Source organism: Xenopus tropicalis, chromosome 1, assembly GCF_000004195.4.
Source record: "Xenopus tropicalis strain Nigerian chromosome 1, UCB_Xtro_10.0, whole genome shotgun sequence".
Lineage (NCBI taxonomy): Eukaryota > Metazoa > Chordata > Amphibia > Anura > Pipidae > Xenopus > Xenopus tropicalis.
The window spans coordinates 212401174-212422206 of NC_030677.2; the positions used below are offsets into that span (position 1 = coordinate 212401174).

General features: G+C 46.7%; 1 protein-coding gene across 1 annotated transcript; it reads right to left on the minus strand.

Moving 5' to 3' along the window:
- Window positions 1-267: 267 nt before the first annotated feature.
- On the minus strand, window positions 268-5220 carry LOC116412598 (tetra-peptide repeat homeobox protein 1-like). The gene is made up of 2 exons (XM_031906797.1): window positions 5175-5220; window positions 268-1232 (listed from the first exon to the last, which is right to left on the minus strand). The coding sequence occupies exons 1-2, from the start codon at window positions 5218-5220 to the stop codon at window positions 268-270; spliced, it is 1011 nt and encodes a 336-aa protein (XP_031762657.1).
- Between the last annotated feature and the right edge of the window lie 15813 nt (window positions 5221-21033).

The following is a 21033-nucleotide window of genomic DNA, read 5'->3' on the forward strand; positions in this document are numbered from 1 at the left end:
AGCCTTGAAGAGCGACTGTAATTCGGCCGAATTAATTGCAAATATTCTGTCGGTTCAAGCGGGCGACTCGGAAGGATTAAAACAAACTTTTATCTTACAAATTCCATTTCCTCGTAGTTTTTGTTGCCAGTCATTTCCCGGAGCGGCGCCAAACGCAGGCACTTTGTCTTCCCAGAGATTAAATAAAGTCCTTATTGTCATCTTTATGGCTCCCATCAGCCGCGAGAATTACTGCGGCATTTCCACATAATGCAGCCTCTAACTGCCTCATAACAAAGGGATACGGCTGGGATACGTCCGGGATATGGCTGGGATACTGCCGGGATACTGCCGGGATACTGCCGGGATACGGCTGGGATACTGCCGGGAATCATGCCGGGATACGGCTGGGATACTGCCGGGATACTGCCGGGATACGGCTGGGATACTGCCGGGAATCATGCCGGGATACGGCTGGGATATGGCCGGGATACTGCTGGGATACTGCCGGGATACGGCTGGGATACTGCCGGGAATCATGCCGGGATACGGCTGGGATATGGCCGGGATACGGCTGGGATACTGCCGGGATACTGCCGGGATACGGCTGGGATTTGGCCGGGATACTGCCGGGATACTGCCGGGATACTGCCGGGATACGGCCGGGATACTGCCGGGATACGGCTGGGATATGGCCGGGATACGGCTGGGATATGGCCGGGATACTTCTGGGATACTGCCGGGATACTGCCGGGATACGGCTGGGATACGGCCGGGATACGGCTGGGATACTGCCGGGATACTGCCGGGATACGGCTGGGATACGGCCGGGATACGGCCGGGATACGGCCGGGATACTGCCGGGATACTGCCGGGATACGGCTGGGATACTGCCAGGATACGGCTGGGATATGGCCGGGATACTGCTGGGATACTGCCGGGATACGGCTGGGATACGGCCGGGATACGGCTGGGATACTGCCGGGATACTGCCGGGATATGGCTGGGATACTGCCGGGATACTGCCGGGATACGGCTGGGATATGGCCAGGATACTGCCGGGATACTGCCGGGATACTGCCGGGATACGGCTGGGATCCTGCCGGGATACTGTCGGGATACGGCTGGGATATGGCCGGGATACTGCCGGGATACTGCCGGGATACTGCTGGGATACGGCCGGGATACTGCCGGGATACGGCCGGGATACTGCCGGGATACTGCCGGGATACGGCCGGGATACTGCCGGGATACTGCCGGGATACGGCCGGGATAGTGCTGGGATGCGGCCGAGATACGAGACAGTAGGGCAAGATGGAGACAGTAGGGCAAGATGGAGACAGTAGGGCAAGATGGAGACAGTAAGGCAAGATGGAGACAGTAGGGCAGGATGGAGACAGTAGGACAAGATGGAGACAGTAGGACAAGATGGAGACAGTAGGACAAGATGGAGACAGTAGGGCAAGATGGAGACAGTAGGGCAAGATGGAGACAGTATTATTATTAACATTTATTTATAAAGCGCCAACATATTCCCCAGTGCTGTACAATGAGTGGGTTTCATACATTGGACATACAGAGTAACATATAAAGCAATCAGTAACCGATACAAGAGGGGAAGAGAGCTCTGCCCAAAAGAGCTTACAATCTACAAGGAGTAACATATAAAGCAATCAGTAACCGATACAAGAGGGGAAGAGAGCCCTGCCCAAAAGAGCTTACACTCTACAAGGAGTAACATATAAAGCAATCAGTAACCGATACAAGAGGGGAAGAGAGCCCTGCCCAAAAGAGCTTACAATCTACAAGGGGTAACATATAAAGCAATCAGTAACCGATACAAGAGGGGAAGGGAGCCCTGCCCAAAAGAGCTTACAATCTACAAGGGGTAACATATAAAGCAATCAATAACCGATACAAGAGGGGAAGAGGGCCCTGCCCAAAAGAGCTTACAATCTACAAGGAGTAACATATAAAGCAATCAATAACCGATACAAGAGGGGAAGAGGGCCCTGCCCAAAAGAGCTTACACTCTACAAGGAGTAACATATAAAGCAATCAGTAACTGATACAAGAGGGGAAGAGGGCCCTGCCCAAAAGAGCTTACAATCTACAAGGAGTAACATATAAAGCAACCAATAACCGATACAAGAGGGGAAGAGGGCCCTGCCCAAAAGAGCTTACACTCTACAAGGAGTAACATATAAAGCAATCAGTAAACGATACAAGAGGGGAAGAGGGCCCTGCCCAAAAGAGCTTACAATCTACAAGGGGTAACATATAAAGCAATCAGTAACTGATACAAGAGGGGAAGAGGGCCCTGCCCAAAAGAGCTTACAATCTACAAGGGGTAACATATAAAGCAATCAATAACCGATACAAGAGGGGAAGAGGGCCCTGCCCAAAAGAGCTTACAATCTACAAGGAGTAACATATAAAGCAATCAATAACCGATACAAGAGGGGAAGAGGGCCCTGCCCAAAAGAGCTTACACTCTACAAGGAGTAACATATAAAGCAATCAGTAACTGATACAAGAGGGGAAGAGGGCCCTGCCCAAAAGAGCTTACAATCTACAAGGAGTAACATATAAAGCAACCAATAACCGATACAAGAGGGGAAGAGGGCCCTGCCCAAAAGAGCTTACACTCTACAAGGAGTAACATATAAAGCAATCAATAACCGATACAAGAGGGGAAGAGAGCCCTGCCCAAAAAGAGCTTACACTCTACAAGGAGAAAGGGTTGAGACACAAGGTGTGGGAATATATACCGATGTGCCAACGTTCCTCGTGGGAGGGACCATGGGGAAGGAGCCCATTGTAGCCTGCGGGTCGTACTGAGAGACCTGGTATCTCCATGGCCCACTCCCCTGCATGTAGGGAATAAGAGCCCAGATCCCAACGTTATTATTGTGAATGTGGATTTATTCTTGGGATTCTGCTCCCCGGCGGGGCAGGAAGGCAATAGCCGAACACAGGGCCCATTTCCTACTCACGGAAAGATAAATATAAATACAAATGTGATTGTGATGCTGGCGGGGCCCGGGCTGCAGAGAAGGGATTTGCTATAATGATGTATGGATCGGTATCGGCCAGAGGGAATGTATATTTATGAGCCGGCGGAACGTTCCTGGGAGACTGAGAGAGAGCGGAATTGGGGATTTCTCCGGATACATATTTAATAACCTTTCAGGATAAAGATGCATCTGATTTATTCATTTCTGCCCCGATCGCTGCTTCCGTCTCCCTCCGCCTGGGATTCTATGTCAGCAATCAATAAGTAACCAACCAGATTGGGTGTAGGAGAGAACAGCAATCTCCGCCAATCAGTCGCCCCCAATAAAATGGCGTTCATATTCTCTATATCTATTAAGCACGGAACTTTCTGCCCACGGAACCATCTCAGGTCAGAGCCCGTAGGCTTTACATGCAGGGCTGGAACTACAATCGTCAGTTTAATTGCCCTGAATAATTAATAACAGCCCCCTGTCTCACCCCTCCCCCCACCAAAGTAGGTTGCCAATACTTTGTATGTGGCTTAAAGGGGAACTGTCATCCTAAGAAATAAGTCCAGATCCTTTTCTATAATGTTAGTTGAGCAAAATAAACTTTATTTACACTCTATAAACAATTTCAATTTTTTTCCCTGGAATCCTGGAATTTACAGTCACAGCCAGCAGGCCGGCGCCATTTTGTATACACTGTTATTAAGGCGGAGCTTTGTATCCCCCCAAAATCTTATGCATTTGCCATCTGGGGGATATCTAGGAAGCGCTGAATGGAGAGTTAAAGTCATTATAATGAAAAATCTGAGCTGACAATCATATATTGCCTGCCCCGCCTCTAGAGGCGGGGCAGGCAATATATGATTGACAGCTCAGATTTTTAAATACATTTATAACAGGTACAGATGATTGAATAAATAAAACTATTTGGGTTTCATGTTTCATTTTTAAAGGACTTTTATTATACAGCTTCTTATGTCTGGATGACGGGTCCCCTTTAAGAGAGGGAGACAGAGAGAGAGAGAGAGAGAGAGAGAGAGAATGCTACTGGGTGATAATCTGTCATTATATTAACTGCCCCCTCCTAGTCCCTTAGTTGCCCCTGCCCAGGGCTTTGTATAACCTACTTAGTCGTTTAGTGACAGGTTCATTTATACGATTGCCAGCTCTTGTGCCCATTTAGTAAGTTATGATTAGAAATGGTATAGGGAGCATAAACATTAGGGGGAGCTGTGACCCCAAGGGCCAAGGAACATGGGGTGCTACTCACAGGGTCGGACTGGGGGTTGCAGGACCCACCCCAGGGGACCTTCAGGTGCCCCTGCCGGCAACGTCCCCTAACCCCCCTCCGCAGAGCCCCCCCTAACCCCCCACAGGGTCCCCCACCCAACACCCTCCCCTATGAAGCCGCAGCAGGACCGGGGAGTGCGTTTTTACTTTCCCATGGGTTTCCTCTCGCTGTGACATTTCTTCCCCAGTCTCTTCGCTGGGGCATCGCCAAGTCTGAAGAAGATCCGCCCCATGGAGTCACACTGACCCCCCGCCTGATTGACCCCCTATATCCCCTCCTGCCTGATTGGGGTGCAGTGGAGGAGAAGGCAGAGGAACGGTTGGGCAGGGGGAGGGCCGGCAAGTGTCAGTTCTGGATTTTTCCTGGTTTCCTGATGACCCAGTCCAACATTGTATCTCAGTCTAGTGGTTCCACCCAAACCCCCACACCTTGTCATAAGATAAGAAACAAGATCACAACTGGTAGTGAGAACCCCAAAAGGTAACTGCAGTGTTAGGGCCACCTCGATCCATGCTGGTGGTCAGCAAGCCACCAAAATTCTCATCCTTCTTCCCAATACCATTCTAAACCATAATAAGGTCCAAAACCAACGTCTTCTACTCAGGAGTGGATCCATCAATGGGATCCTGTGATCAGATACAAAGAATAAGCTTCACATGCATCAGAGCAGCAGGGGACCACCCTCACCCCCAGCTCTGAACAATTCATCTTAGGTTGCCTAGTGGCCAAAAGGACCCACATGGCTACAAGACATTGCTTGTTCCAGTCAATCGAAGGACAATTTCCAAGGCCATCACTGCTCATTCTCCACCAGCCGAGTCTCCAAAAGTTCTTAGACCCCCCATTCCCGGAGAGCTTCAGACTGCAACACTATGATACACCACACATTCTCTCCTTACCCTGTTCCATCACGTAGGTCCTCTTGGACTTGGATTGCTCATTCATCTGTACGGCCAACCCACGTGTCCAACCTAATGTGCCTCATCCATCATAGACCAAGCTAAAATAAGTATCTCTTCCTTGTCTATTGACCATACCTGGTGTGGTTACTTGGATGTCAAGCCTCTATGATATTGGGGGGTGTTGAGCCCCATCATGAACAAAGACGCCCCTGAGGCTTTTGCTGGATGGAGCTAAGTAAAGCGTCAGTAACTCAAACATAGCCGGAACTGCCCAGTAAAGGACTTGATTGGACGTCTGACCCACAGGACAGCAGCCATATTGATTTCCTATGGGGCAGAGCGTGCACCTGTCAAAGGGCAGTAAATAAATGGCTCATTCGTCAGAAGTGCAGCTAATCCGCTCGGCCTGGGAGCCTTTAATGCAGCAGGATCATTAAGAGCAATTAGAATCAGTGCATTAATCCTATGTGAGAGGCCTTGTCACCCACGCGGCCAACTCTATTTCTCATATCTCCCAACAAAACTGGAACGTCAGCCATTATTCTCAGCTCCAGGGATCGGGGATTAAAGGGCAAGTGTCCCACACACACCAAATACACCATTATAAAAGGACAAAATATGTTTCAATACTTGACCAGTGAAAGGGCCATATGCGCACTGCTTGGGCTCAGTGCCTTTCCTGTAGGAGGGCCAAGGGATCCCTGCTGTCAAATGGTGGGCCCCCAGTCACAACCCAAGGGCTGCAAAAGAAAAAGACCCCCTGACAGTGACCCTGTCTGTGAATCTGAAGTACATAACACCCTTCTACGGAAGGTAAAACCAACCCAAAGTCCGTAATAATAACATTCAGTACCGGTAACTAGATCTAGAACTGATCTAGATCTCCATCTGTGAGTCTGAAGTACATAACACCCTTCTATGGAAGGTAAAACCAACCCAAAGTCCATAATAATAACATTCAGTACCGGTAACTAGATCTAGAACTGATCTAGATCTCTATCTGTGAGTCTGAAGTACATAACACCCTTCTGTGGAAGGTAAAACCAACCCAAAGTCCATAATAATAACGTTCAGTACCGGTAACTAGATCTAGAACTGATCTATATCTCTGTCTGTGAGTCTGAAGTACATAACACCCTTCTATGGAAGGTAAAACCAACCCAAAGTGCATAATAATAACGTTCAGTACCGGTAACTAGATCTAGAACTGATCTAGATCTCTATCTGTGAGTCTGAAGTACATAACACCCTTCTGTGGAAGGTAAAACCAACCCAAAGTCCATAATAATAACGTTCAGTACCGGTAACTAGATCTAGAACTGATCTATATCTCTGTCTGTGAGTCTGAAGTACATAACACCCTTCTATGGAAGGTAAAACCAACCCAAAGTGCATAATAATAACGTTCAGTACCGGTAACTAGATCTAGAACTGATCTAGATCTCTGTCTGTGAGTTTGAAGTACATAACACCCTTCTATGGAAGGTAAAACCAACCCAAAGTCCATAATAATAACGTTCAGTACCGGTAACTAGATCTAGAACTGATCTAGATCGCTGTAAGTCTGAAGTACATAACACCCTTCTATGGAAGGTAAAACTAGCCCAAAGTCCATAATAATAACATTCAGTACCGGTAACTAGATCTAGAACTGATCTATATCTCTGTCTGTGAGCCTGAAGTACATAACACCCTTCTATGGAAGGTAAAACCAACCCAAAGTCCATAATAATAACGTTCAGTACCGGTAACTAGATCTAGAACTGATCTATATCTCTGTCTGTGAGTTTGAAGTACATAACACCCTTCTATGGAAGGTAAAACCAACCCAAAGTCCATAATAATAACGTTCAGTACAGGTAACTAGATCTAGAACTGATCTAGATCTCTGTCTGTGAGTCTGAAGTACATACCACACTTCTATGGAAGGTAAAACCAACCCAAAGTCCATAATAATAACGTTCAGTACCGGTAACTAGATCTAGAACTGATCTAGATCTCTATCTGTGAGTCTGAAGTACATAACACCCTTCTATGGAAGGTAAGACCAACCTAAAGTGAATAATAATAACATTCAGTACCGGTAACTAGATCTAGAACTGATCTAGATCTCTGTCTGTGAGTCTGAAGTACATAACACCCTTCTATGGAAGGTAAAACCAACCCAAAGTCCATAATAATAACGTTCAGTACAGGTTACTAGATCTAGAATGATCTAGATCTCTGTCTGTGAGTCTGAAGTACATAACACCCTTCTATGGAAGGTAAAACCAACCCAAAGTCCATAATAATAACATTTAGTACTGGTAACTAGTTCTAGATCAGCCCCTTCCCTGTCCCATTTATTATTAACATTATTCTCAGTTGTACCTTACTTGATCCAGTATAAATGGTTCCGTGCTCGTATTTATTGCAACGGGAAGATAAAAGGATCTTAGTTTCCCTTTAACCTTGTCAATGGGCTCTGACAGAATCACATCTGACACCCGATGATCAGTCAGATCAGAACCAGGCGCAAGGCTGAAATCCTACTTTTATGTTTCAAAAATCTATAATTTCTGTAAAAGGATTGTGGTTCTGAAGTCTCTGTGGGGTTGAAACCCATTAGCGCCGGTCAAGCGGTAACTGGGAACTTCAAAGGGACGAGTACCGAGTAGAATGAGCCCCATCAGTTCTACACCGTTGGGTAATGGGCAGAAAGAGAGCGTGTTGTTCAATACAACAAATAGTTCCAGGACGATGGGTTCCGGGCTGGGGATACACTGATACATAGTAACATAGTGGCTTAGGTTGAAAAAAGACAAATGTCCATCACGTTCAGCCATAATGCCTATATATAACCTGCCTAACTGCTAGTTGCCCCAGAGGAAGGCAAAAACCCCATCTGAAGCCTCTCTAATTTGCCCCAGAGGGGAAAAAGTTCCTTCCTGACTCCAAGATACCTGTTGGGTTTAAAAAGGGCAATAGGAGGACATTGATAAAATGAGATTTGACAGTAAACTAAGGTTTTCAATTTATTTTTGGCCAATAAACATCTTTAAACAGACAAAAAGGAACTGGAAAAGCCAGTAGCTCAACTGTACCAAATACTCACTCTGATCCAAAGGACTGGGAGCCACAAACAAATGGGGCAAATAAATGACATTCATTACTGAAATGTTTGTATATTAATTATAAAATAAGCTCCTAGCAATCTAATGTAGGAATCCCCCTCCCCGGGGGTATCAGGAAGCTGAGCAAGGGCAGGGCAATAACTCCACATGGGGGGTAATGAGAAGATAAAGGGAAAGTTAACATGTTACAGGGTTAAACCCGCTCAGCTCCGGGGCAGAAAGGGAACTCACAGACTGTGTTTGTCTCTCGGAGAAACGTTTAAGCAGCCAAAGTTTAATTTAGCTGAGGAATTCGTTAATCTCTAGAAAGCTGCTTAATTAACTGGGATAATTATATCATTCCAATGTTTAAACTGCCCCAAAATAAATAAAGCGCTGAAGTTGGTGTCAAGTTGGGCCGAGATGTTGCCCTCGCAGGAGATTCCTGACATGGGGGGTATGTAACTACTGGCACAACTGCCCCATGGGGGGTATGTAATTACTGGCACAAGTGCCCCATGGGGGGTATGTAACTACTGGCACAAATGCCCCATAGGGGGTATGTAATTACTGGCACAAGTGCCCCATAGGGGGTATGTAATTACTGGCACAAGTGCCCCATGGGGGGGTATGTAACTACTGGCACAACTGCCCCATGGGGGGTATGTAATTACTGGCACAAGTGCCCCATGGGGGGTATGTAACTACTGGCACAACTGCCCCATGGGGGGTATGTAATTACTGGCACAAGTGCCCCATGAGGGGTATGTAACTACTGGCACAAGTGCCCCATATGGGGTATGTAATTACTGGCACAAGTGCCCCATGGGGGGGTATGTAATTACTAGCACAAGTGCCCCATAGGGGGTATGTAATTACTGGCACAAGTGCCCCATGGGGGGGTATGTAACTATTGGCACAAGTGCCCCATAGGGGGTATGTAATTACTGGCACAAGTGCCCCATAGGGGGTATGTAATTACTGGCACAAGTGCCCCATGGGGGGGTATGTAATTACTAGCACAAGTGCCCCATAGGGGGTATGTAATTACTGGCACAAGTGCCCCATAGGGGGTATGTAATTACTGGCACAAGTGCCCCATGGGGGGTATGTAATTACTGGCACAAGTGCCCCATAGGGGGTATGTAATTACTGGCACAAGTGCCCCATGGGGGGTATGTAATTACTGGCACAAGTGCCCCATAGGGGGTATGTAATTACTGGCACAAGTGCCCCATGGGGGGTATGTAATTACTGGCACAAGTGCCCCATAGGGGGTATGTAATTACTGGCACAAGTGCCCCATGGGGGGTATGTAATTACTGGCACAAGTGCCCCATAGGGGGGTTTAGGAGAACGCTGAGACTTGTGTTAGTCAGACTGGCCTATTGTAGTCAAACTCAAGCTGGGACAGAATGGCCTTCTGGGTACCAGGGAATATGTGGGTTGCCCCAATGCCAGTGGGTTCTCTGCTATGCCAGGGCTGTTCCACTGGTGCCTCCAACAGGTTTTGTATATTTCCCATTGTTGCTTTGGGCTCCCGTCCGTGGCACAGAGGAAGGAGGGCCCATTGGGCCCAAGGAAACATGGCGACCAGTTAGGCCAGTGATCCCCAACCTGTTGCTCCCCAAACCCCCAGGGGCCCCAAAGGGGCTTATTTCTAAATTCCTGGCTTGGGGGCAAGTTTTGGTTGAGTAAAAACCAGTTCTACTGGCAAACAGAGCCTTCTATAGGCTGCCAGTCCATATAGGGGCCCCTAATAGCCAATCACAGCCCTTATTTGGCTCCTCCATGAACTTTTATGGTGGTTGTGCTGCTCCCCAAGTCTTTTTATATTTGACTGTGGCTCAGGGGTATAAAAAGATTTGGGGACCCCTGAGTTGGGAGATGCCTGAGGGGCCCCTGGCACCCATGGCTCTGATGAAGAACCCAGTGAGTGGGTGAAATAACTCAACCGTTGCTATAAATGACTGCCGTGGGTTCTGTGACCCAACAAAACAGCTAAAATTGAAGGTTGAGGCCCAACTTGAAGAACAAAATATCTGCCCCCCTAAAACTGGCCCCATAAATAAGAATATTCATTGCACCAAACCGACAGTTGGATCACGGTGGGTGGGGGGGGGGGTCGTGCAATGCAATTGGTCAGTGGCCTCCCCACAGGGGAATAAGGTCACTAGTGGGCAGCAGTAACCCACCCAAGTCCTGTTCCCGGGGGCTTTGGGTCAATGCGGTTCCGCTTGTCACTCCAGTTCCAGGATTCTGGGTTTCCGTGGGAACGGGGATGGTTCTATTAAGAACCCCCACAGCCAATGTGAGAATACTGTAATTAAGGACAGCGCTAATTGGATCAATTAAGATTCCCAGAGTTTAAGGCTATTACCCGATGTGCTGAGCCAGCAGAATAAATAACGGTTCCTTTTAGTGCAATAACGTTTAATCTCCTGCCGGGACGCGGGGGGCGGCGCCATCGCTAATTACACGGGGCCCATCGGGCTCTTTGGAAAGGAAAGGAATCGTTCCGCAGACTGGACCTTCCAGCAGAATCAGAACAGACTAACGCGCCCCAATCACTGGATAGTAACGCCCAATGCGCTTAAAGGGGCGGCGCGCAGTCACGGAAACGTTTAGTTTGTTATAGAACGGCCAATTCTAAGCAGAGTTTCAATTGGTCTTTATTATTGATTTTTTTTAATAGTTTTTGAATTATTTCCCTTATTCTTCTGACTCTTTGCAGCTTTCAAATGGGGGTCACTGACCCCGGCAGCCAAACCCTATTGCTCTGTGAGGCTCCAGTTTTATTGTTATTGTTACTTTTTATTCCTTATCTTTCTATTCAGCCCCTCCCCTATTCATATACCAGTCTCTCATCCAAACCACTCCCTGGTTGCTAAGGTAATTTGGACCCTAGCAACCAGATAGCTGCTGAAACTCCAAACTGCAGAGCTGCTGAACAAAAAGTGAAATAATAAAAAACTACAAATAAATAAAAAATGAAGACCAACTGCAAATTGTCTCAGAATATTATTGTTACTTTTTATAACTTTCTTTTCTATTCAGTCCCTCTCCTATTCATATATCAGCCTCTCATTCAAGCCACTCCCTGGTTGCTAAGGGAATTTGGACCCTAGCAACCAGATAACTGCTGAAACTTCCAACTGCTGAACCCAAAGTGAAATAACTCAAAAACTACAAATAATAAAAAATGAAGACCAACTGCAAATTGTCTCAGAATATTATTGTTATTGTTATTTTTTATAACTTTCTTTTCTATTCAGCCCCTCTCCAATTCATATATCAGCCTCTCATTCAAGCCACTCCCTAGTTGCTAAGGGAATTTGGATCCTAGCAACCAGATAGCTGCTGAAACTCCCAACTGCAGAGCTGCTGAACACAAAGGGAAATAACTAAAAAACTACCAATAATAAAAAATGAAGACCAACTGCAAATTGTCTCAGAATATTATTGTTATTGTTACTTTTTATAACTTTTTTTTCTATTCAGCCCCCTCTCCTATTCATATACCAGTCTCTCACTCAAACCACTCCCTGGTTGCTAGGGTAATTTGGACCCTAGCAACCAGATCACTCCTGAAACTCCCAAATGCAGAGCTAAAAAAACTAAAAAATGACCAATAATAAAAAATGAAGACCAAGTGCAAATTGTCTCAGAATATCACTCTCTACATCAGACTAACAGTTAACTCAACGGTCTTTACCCCCTATCGACTTTGTCTCAGCGTTTTCGAGAATTTTTTGGCGAAGTGAAATGGACCAGATTCGCTCATCATTGGTCGATTTATTCTCCCTGTTACCTACTGGCCGTTGCTAGGGGACGATATACAAAGATAAAGACTTGAGAGGACTTTTATCCCCCGTCCCTGCACAACGCAAAGCGGCCGCCGATCGCCATGATCAGGGATATTGATTTCCAATGGAATCCTGGGAGAAAATTGCAACAGCGAAATCAATGTGTCTCTTAATAAACTGCTCTCGGCCTCCTGTAATTACCCCCCCCCCCCCAAAATGATGGAGAGAATGAGCCTCGTGCCGCGGAAATCCATGCGCTGGGACACGCTCTGTTGCTACGGTAATGGGCCTGGGGCGGCACTGATACCTGGCAGGCTGTATGGGTTTAAAGGGGATGTTCACCTTTGCATTAACTTTTAAAATGATGTAGAGAGTAAAATTTGCAGTTGGTCTTCATTTTTTTTTATTTGTAGTTTTTTAGTTATTTCACTTTTTGTTCAGCAGCTCTCCAGTTTGGAATTTTAGCAGTTATCTGGTTGCTAGGGTCCAAGTTACCTTAGCAACCAGGGAATGGTTAGAATGAGAGACTGGTATATGAATAGGGGAGGGGCTGAGTAGAAAGATAAGGAATAAAAAGTAACAATAACAATAAAACTGGAGCCTCACAGAGCAATAGGGTTTGGCTGCCGGGGTCACTGACCCCCATTTGAAAGCTGCAAAGAGGCAGAAAAAAAATCAACTCATTTAAAAACTATAAGAAATAAAAAAGATTAATAAAAAAAAAAGACCAATTAAAAAGCTGCTTAGATATACCAAAGGGAATAGTGACGAGTAGATTTCAGTCATTTCTGCGAGTTTTAGGGGTCATTTATAAAGAACCCCCCCCAAAACAAGCTCCCGACTACTAACAGGGGCCCTCGGTGTCACATGACAGAAAGGGGAGGGGCCCCAATTCACTTGGAAATAATAAAATATTTAAATAAAAGAAAATTATATTTTTACCCAACTGTAAATTTCAGGTAAAACTAATACGTTTTACTTGTTATTCTCATGACAGTAACCCTTTAACTGCCGGTGTCTGTGTGCCCTGCTATTGGCTGTAGCTGGGGGTCAATATTGGGTCACACTGGTGCAGGGAATTGTGGGAGTTTGGCTGTAAGATCATTAAAGGGCCCCGTTCCCTGCTCAGAATGTCAAATAAATCAGGGTTTATCCATCACAGGGCCCCATAGCAACGGCTTGTTCCCGGCTCCATTACAGCTGAGTGCATGCGTTACTGTCACTGCGCAAACAGTGCGACTCGTCATTGTGTCAAGTGGAGCTCGGAATGCGACGGTCACAGATTATTATTATTATTATTAACATTTATTTATAAAGCGCCAACATATTGGACATACAGAGTAACATATAAAGCAATCAGTAACCGATACAGGAGGGGAAGGGAGCCCTGCCCAAAAGAGCTTACACTCTACAAGGAGTAACATATAAAGCAATCAGTAACCGATACAAGAGGTGAAGAGAGCCCTGCCCAAAAGAGCTTACACTCTACAAGGAGTAACCTATAAAGCAATCAGTAACCGATACAAGAGGTGAAGAGAGCCCTGCCCAAAAGAGCTTACACTCTACAAGGAGTAACATATAAAGCAATCAGTAACCGATACAGGAGGGGAAGAGAGCCCTGCCCAAAAGAGCTTACACTCTACAAGGAGTAACATATAAAGCAATCAGTAACCGATACAGGAGGGGAAGAGGGCCCTGCCCAAAAGAGCTTACACTCTACAAGGAGTAACATATAAAGCAATCAGTAACCGATACAGGAGGGGAAGAGAGCCCTGCCCAAAAGAGCTTACACTCTACAAGGAGTAACATATAAAGCAATCAGTAACCGATACAGGAGGGGAAGAGGGCCCTGCCCAAAAGAGCTTACACTCTACAAGGAGTAACATATAAAGCAATCAGTAACCGATACAAGAGGGGAAGAGAGCCCTGCCCAAAAGAGCTTACAATCTACAAGGAGTAACCTATAAAGCAACCAATTACCGATACAGGAGGGGAAGAGGGCCCTGCCCAAAAGAGCTTACACTCTACAAGGAGTAACCTATAAAGCAACCAATAACCGATACAGGAGGGGAAGAGGGCCCTGCCCAAAAGAGCTTACACTCTACAAGGAGTAACATATAAAGCAACCAATAACCGTTACAAGAGGGGAAGAGAGCCCTGCCCAAAAGAGCTTACACTCTACAAGGAGTAACATATAAAGCAACCAATAACCGTTACAAGAGGGGAAGAGAGCCCTGCCCAAAAGAGCTTACACTCTACAAGGAGTAACATATAAAGCAATCAGTAACCGATACAGGAGGGGAAGAGAGCCCTGCCCAAAAGAGCTTACACTCTACAAGGAGTAACCTATAAAGCAATCAATAACCGATACAAGAGGGGAAGAGGGCCCTGCCCAAAAGAGCTTACACTCTACAAGGAGTAACATATAAAGCAATCAGTAACCGATACAAGAGGGGAAGAGAGCCCTGCCCAAAAGAGCTTACACTCTACAAGGAGTAACATATAAAGCAATCAGTAACCGATACAAGAGGGGAAGAGGGCCCTGCCCAAAAGAGCTTACACTCTACAAGGAGTAACATATAAAGCAATCAGTAACCGATACAAGAGGGGAAGAGAGCCCTGCCCAAAAGAGCTTACAATCTACAAGGAGTAACCTATAAAGCAATCAGTAACCGATACAGGAGGGGAAGAGGGCCCTGCCCAAAAGAGCTTACAATCTACAAGGAGTAACCTATAAAGCAACCAATAACCGATACAGGAGGGGAAGAGGGCCCTGCCCAAAAGAGCTTACACTCTACAAGGAGTAACCTATAAAGCAACCAATAACCGATACAGGAGGGGAAGAGGGCCCTGCCCAAAAGAGCTTACACTCTACAAGGAGTAACATATAAAGCAACCAATAACCGTTACAAGAGGGGAAGAGAGCCCTGCCCAAAAGAGCTTACAATCTACAAGGAGTAACCTATAAAGCAACCAATAACCGATACAGGAGGGGAAGAGGGCCCTGCCCAAAAGAGCTTACACTCTACAAGGAGTAACCTATAAAGCAACCAATAACCGATACAGGAGGGGAAGAGGGCCCTGCCCAAAAGAGCTTACACTCTACAAGGAGTAACATATAAAGCAACCAATAACCGTTACAAGAGGGGAAGAGAGCCCTGCCCAAAAGAGCTTACACTCTACAAGGAGTAACATATAAAGCAATCAGTAACCGATACAGGAGGGGAAGAGAGCCCTGCCCAAAAGAGCTTACACTCTACAAGGAGTAACCTATAAAGCAACCAATAACCGATACAAGAGGGGAAGAGGGCCCTGCCCAAAAGAGCTTACAATCTACAAGGAGTAACATATAAAGCAATCAGTAACCGATACAGGAGGGGAAGAGAGCCCTGCCCAAAAGAGCTTACAATCTACAAGGAGTAACATATAAAGCAATCAGTAACCGATACAGGAGGGGAAGAGAGCCCTGCCCAAAAGAGCTTACACTCTACAAGGAGTAACATATAAAGCAATCAGTAACCGATACAAGAGGGGAAGAGAGCCCTGCCCAAAAGAGCTTACACTCTACAAGGAGTAACCTATAAAGCAATCAATAACCGATACAAGAGGGAAAGAGGGCCCTGCCCAAAAGAGCTTACACTCTACAAGGAGTAACATATAAAGCAATCAGTAACCGATACAAGAGGGGAAGAGAGCCCTGCCCAAAAGAGCTTACACTCTACAAGGAGTAACCTATAAAGCAATCAATAACCGATACAAGAGGGGAAGAGAGCCCTGCCCAAAAGAGCTTACACTCTACAAGGAGTAACCTATAAAGCAATCAGTAACCGATACAAGAGGGGAAGAGAGCCCTGCCCAAAAGAGCTTACACTCTACAAGGAGTAACCTATAAAGCAATCAGTAACCGATACAAGAGGGGAAGAGAGCCCTGCCCAAAAGAGCTTACACTCTACAAGGAGTAACCTATAAAGCAATCAGTAACCGATACAAGAGGGGAAGGGAGCCCTGCCCAAAAGAGCTTACAATCTACAAGGAGTAACATATAAAGTAACCAATAACCGATACAGGAGGGGAAGAGAGCCCTGCCCAAAAGAGCTTACAATCTACAAGGAGTAACATATAAAGCAATCAGTAACCGATACAAGAGGGGAAGAGAGCCCTGCCCAAAAGAGCTTACAATCTACAAGGAGTAACATATAAAGCAATCAGTAACCGATACAGGAGGGGAAGAGAGCCCTGCCCAAAAGAGCTTACACTCTACAAGGAGTAACATATAAAGCAATCAATAACCGATACAAGAGGTGAAGAGAGCCCTGCCCAAAAGAGCTTACACTCTACAAGGAGTAACATATAAAGCAATCAATAACCGATACAAGAGGGGAAGAGAGCCCTGCCCAAAAGAGCTTACACTCTACAAGATACAAACTCTCACGGCTCTGCCTGTGCCCCATAGGGATCGGGGTTCAGTAGGGAGGGAGTGGGTCCCTCTTTGCCCACTAGTGTCCAGAGCCAGATAAAGACTAAGGGGGACATGGAAGTCCCTCATCATTCCCGGCAGGTAAGTACCACGGGCGCTCTATTCTCTTGGCGCAACTGTACTGCAGTGATTGGTTCAGGGCACTGTGGGAATCCTGGCGCCGCCAACTGGTTGGGTTCAGGGGGGGCAGCTCTAGGGTTGTCACATGACCGCTTTTGACCTGGTTTTCAGAAGGGTCTGCCAACCAGGCAGGACTCTGAGATTGACCCGCCCATGTGATGTCACTGCACAGCCATCACGCCGCCCTCTAGTGATGCTCCGCCCCCCTGTATGGAGATAGGAAGAGCAAATGTTGCCAACCCAACCAAACCAGGGGTAACTCCCCAAGCACAACTATACGGTAGTGCAAAGAGCCCCCTGCTTTGACTCAAGGATCTTTAAAGGAGACATGCTGAATAAATAAACCCCTAACCCTGTAGGCAATTATGAATAATATCCGGTGCTGGTTTCCCTTTGGGCTAAACATTAACCCTATCTGTAACAATGGCCCCTTTATTGGAGCTCCCTATAGATCCTCTCAGGTCCCTGTCTGGGTTTCACATGAGGGGTGGGCGTGTCCTAACGGTCCCTGCCAGAAGCACAGTAGGAGGGAGATAGCCAATCACAGCCCTGCAGTCACATAAGCACAGGCAGGCTTCAGTTCCCTATCAGGTCAGCCTAGCATAAAGTAGATTGAGGCTTCGTCGCTCCAGGAGGCCAATGAGAAGCTATTTATGGGCAACGTGTGACCCCACTGAGAACTGAGTAATAAGGTGGCCAGTTCCAAGCTTAGAGGCCCAACTGCCCCAAGTGCTGAGACTGAAGATAGAGGAGACCCCCCCACAACTTACTAAGGTTTTCAAAGAAATTGCTGAGTACGGCAAAACTTAAACCAGTTTCACTTTCCAACTTCCTGTGGTTCTTCTGAGCAACTGTGGGAGGAGGCGGCGGCTAATCCAATAACCACTCCCCCTTTATTATGCCGTCCTCCTTATCCAAAAGTCTGAAACAGGCTGTGCCTGCATGAAGGGAGGGGTTTGTTCATGCAGAGCTCATTAGAGGCATTTTCCTTAACACAAGTGCTGCTTATTGTGTTGTATACAGGCGTACTCTGCTCCTTTACAGGACAGCAGGAATGTTTGTAAGGGGGATCCCCACACTTGCGACCCCTCCTTACAGACGTTGCTCGTCTCGGCTTTCCCAATACAATTGCAGGCCTGAGCCCCCATATAAAGGTCCCAGTTCCCAGGCATTGTGGGTCGTGGGCTGCAGAAGAGATAATATATTCACATTATAAGCAATTCCTCTAATCTCTTCGCCCAAGGAGATAATGCGGTCATTTCCATTTGCCTAATTCCAGCTCTCGGGATCCCTCCGAGGCCGAAAAATAAACCCACCGAGCCCCTCTCTCCTACTGAGATACAATCAGTGTATGGTCTCCCCGCCGGGACCCCCCGCACCCCCCATGTTAACCCCCCAGTTGGGATTCAGGCTCCTTCATTTGCCTTTATAATGTTCTGTTCAACTGATCCCAGTGACCTTTTGTCCATTCGCTGTCACACGGCGTAGGATTTATATGGTACCCGGCCCCTCGTGAGCGAAAATTACATTTCACTTTATGATCAGCAGATTTACTTCCCCTTGAATCAGCCCTCATGTTTATCATTTCTCTCGTGTTTATACCTCCAGTGAGGAGCTGCCATGTTGCTTTATTGTACATTAACATTACACACCATGTGACCAGAAACAGATTAAATGCTCCACTCAAATGAACGGATCTAACCTAAACAAAATCTCCCACTTAATATTTTATAATATATAAATATATATATATGTCCATGCACTGTATTACTTTGTAATAATTATTATGTAATTATGTATTATGTAATTATTCATAGCCCCCCCATCCGGGCATAGGGGGTAACAGCCCTGGGCCCTGCCCGTATAGGGATCTGCACAGCATACGATTGTGGTAGGAAGTGAGGGTGATAGTAGCTATAGAAGGGCAAAATTGAGATAGAAGGGCAAAATGAAAACAGTGGGGTAAGATGGAGACAGTAGGGCAAGATGGAGACAGTAGGACAAGATGGAGACAGTAGGGCAAGATGGGGGCAGTAGGGCAAGATGGGGACAGTAGGACAAGATGGAGACAGTAGGGCAAGATGCAGACAGTAGGGCAAGATGGAGACAGTAGAACAAGATGGAGACAGTAGGGCAAGATGGAGGCAGTAGGGCAAGATGGAGACAGTAGGACAAGATGGAGACAGTAGGACAAGATGGAGACAGTAGGACAAGATGGAGACAGTAGGACAAGATGGAGACAGTAGGACAAGATGGAGACAGTAGGACAAGATGGAGACAGTAGGGCAAGATGGAGACAGTAGGACAAGACGGAGACAGTAGGACAAGACGGAGACAGTAGGGCAAGATGGAGACAGTAGGGCAAGATGAAGACAGTAGGACAAGACGGAGACAGTAGGGCAAGACGGAGACAGTAGGACAAGACGGAGACAGTAGGACAAGACGGAGACAGTAGGGCAAGACGGAGACAGTAGGGCAAGATGGAGACAGTAGGGCAAGATGAAGACAGTAGGACAAGATGGAGACAGTAGGGCAAGATGGAGACAGTAGGACAAGATGGAGACAGTAGGGCAAGATGGAGACAGTAGGGTAAGATGGAGACAGTAGGGCAAGATGGAGACAGTAGGATAAGATGGAGACAGTAGGGCAAGATGGAGACAGTAGGACAAGATGGAGACAGTAGGGCAAGATGGAGACGGTAGGACAAGATGGAGACGGTAGGGCAAGATGGAGACGGTAGGGCAAGATGGAGACAGTAGGACAAGATGGAGACAGTAGGGCAAGATGGAGACAGTAGGACAAGATGGAGACAGTAGGGCAAGATGGGGACAGTAGGACAAGATGGAGACAGTAGGGCAAGATGGAGACAGTAGGACAAGATGGAGACAGTAGGGCAAGATGGGGACAGTAGGGCAAGATGGGGACAGTAGGACAAGATGGGGACAGTAGGGCAAGATGGGGACAGTAGGGCAAGATGGAGACAGTAGGGCAAGATGGAGACAGTAGGACAAGATGGAGACAGTAGGACAAGATGGAGACAGTAGGACAAGATGGAGAAAGAATTGTAAGATGGAGAAAAGAGACCAAGATTGAGAGGGAAGGGTTGGTTGGAGACAGTAGGACAAGATGGAGACAGTAGGGCAAGATGGAGACAGTAGGGCAAGATGGAGACAGACTGATGAGTTCCAGTCAGTGCCAGAACCAGAGACTGCGCAGAGAACAAACAGGGTTCGGGGTACCCCCATAGGAAGCTGTATATCGGGGCCAATGCTGACGCTCTCCCTGCTCATATGTGTATCAGACAGACACTAGTGCTACTAGGGGCCCCACAGCTCATACAGAATGTATTTACAATATCAATATACTTATGTCCCATTCAGCCTCTCCCACGCCCCGCGCTCCGGTTGCTCCATTAAAGCTTTTCCAGGTCCCTCTGAATCTTTATACGAGAAGCAACTTTGTTACATTTATGAGCCGGAAAGAAAGTTTAAAAGGAGTTTTGGGTTTCCAAGTGTTTCCTGACATTCTGAGAAGCTGCACCTTCCATACAAACCCTGCCGGGGAACCCCGGGGCGTGCGCAAAGAATAACATACGGAAAATAATATTCCTTTGTTTTATATATTTTGGCTTCTGGTTTAGGTGGGACAGAACATTTAGAATACTTTAGGGTATTTATCTGTAAAATTCACTCCCAGCAAAGTCACTGAGGTTCCCTCCACTTCCTCCCAATGTGCCCTCCCCTTCCTCCCAATTGGCCCTCCCCTTCCTCCTAATGTGCCCTCCCCTTCCTCCCAATGTGCCCTCCCCTTCCCCCCTAATATGCCAGGGTGCCGGGGTCATAACCATTAACTTTCAGTATGTTACAGAATGGCCAATTCCAAGCAACTTTGCAATTGGTCTTTATAGAAAGGGGCTGAATAGAAGGATAAGGAATAAAAAAGTAACAATAACAATAAAACTGGAGCCTCACAGAGCAATAGGGTTTGGCTGCCGGGGTCAGTGACCCCCATTTGAAAGCTGCAAAGAGAAGAAGAAGGCAAATATTTCAGAAACTTTATAAAACAAATAATGAAGGCCAATTGTTGCTAAGAATAGGCCATTCTATAACCTGAAGGTGAATCTCCCCTTTAAAGAAGCAGAGTTGATTAAAACCCAATTTAAATGCATTAGGAAGTAGAAGGGATTGTGCGGCTGATAATCTCCCGTGTCCCTTTATTCCTCACATTCTCGCTGCGTTTCCCGACGTTCCTTAGTGAGGAAAGAACAAAGAATTCATTATTTTTATCACTTTCCCGGAACCAACACGCTGTGCGCGGCTGCTGTACTGACTGGGCCCCGGGACCCGGGGGGGGGGAAACGC

Excerpts from the sequence above, each read along its gene's own strand:
- LOC116412598 (XM_031906797.1), bottom strand. The coding sequence starts at position 5,220 with ATGAATGAGCAATCCAAGTCCAAGAGGACCTACGTGATGGAACAGG. Across the intron at positions 1,233-5,174 it reads GACCTACGTGATGGAACAGG|TATCCCGGCAGTATCCCGGC; the intron begins GTAAGGAGAGAA and ends GTATCCCGGCAG.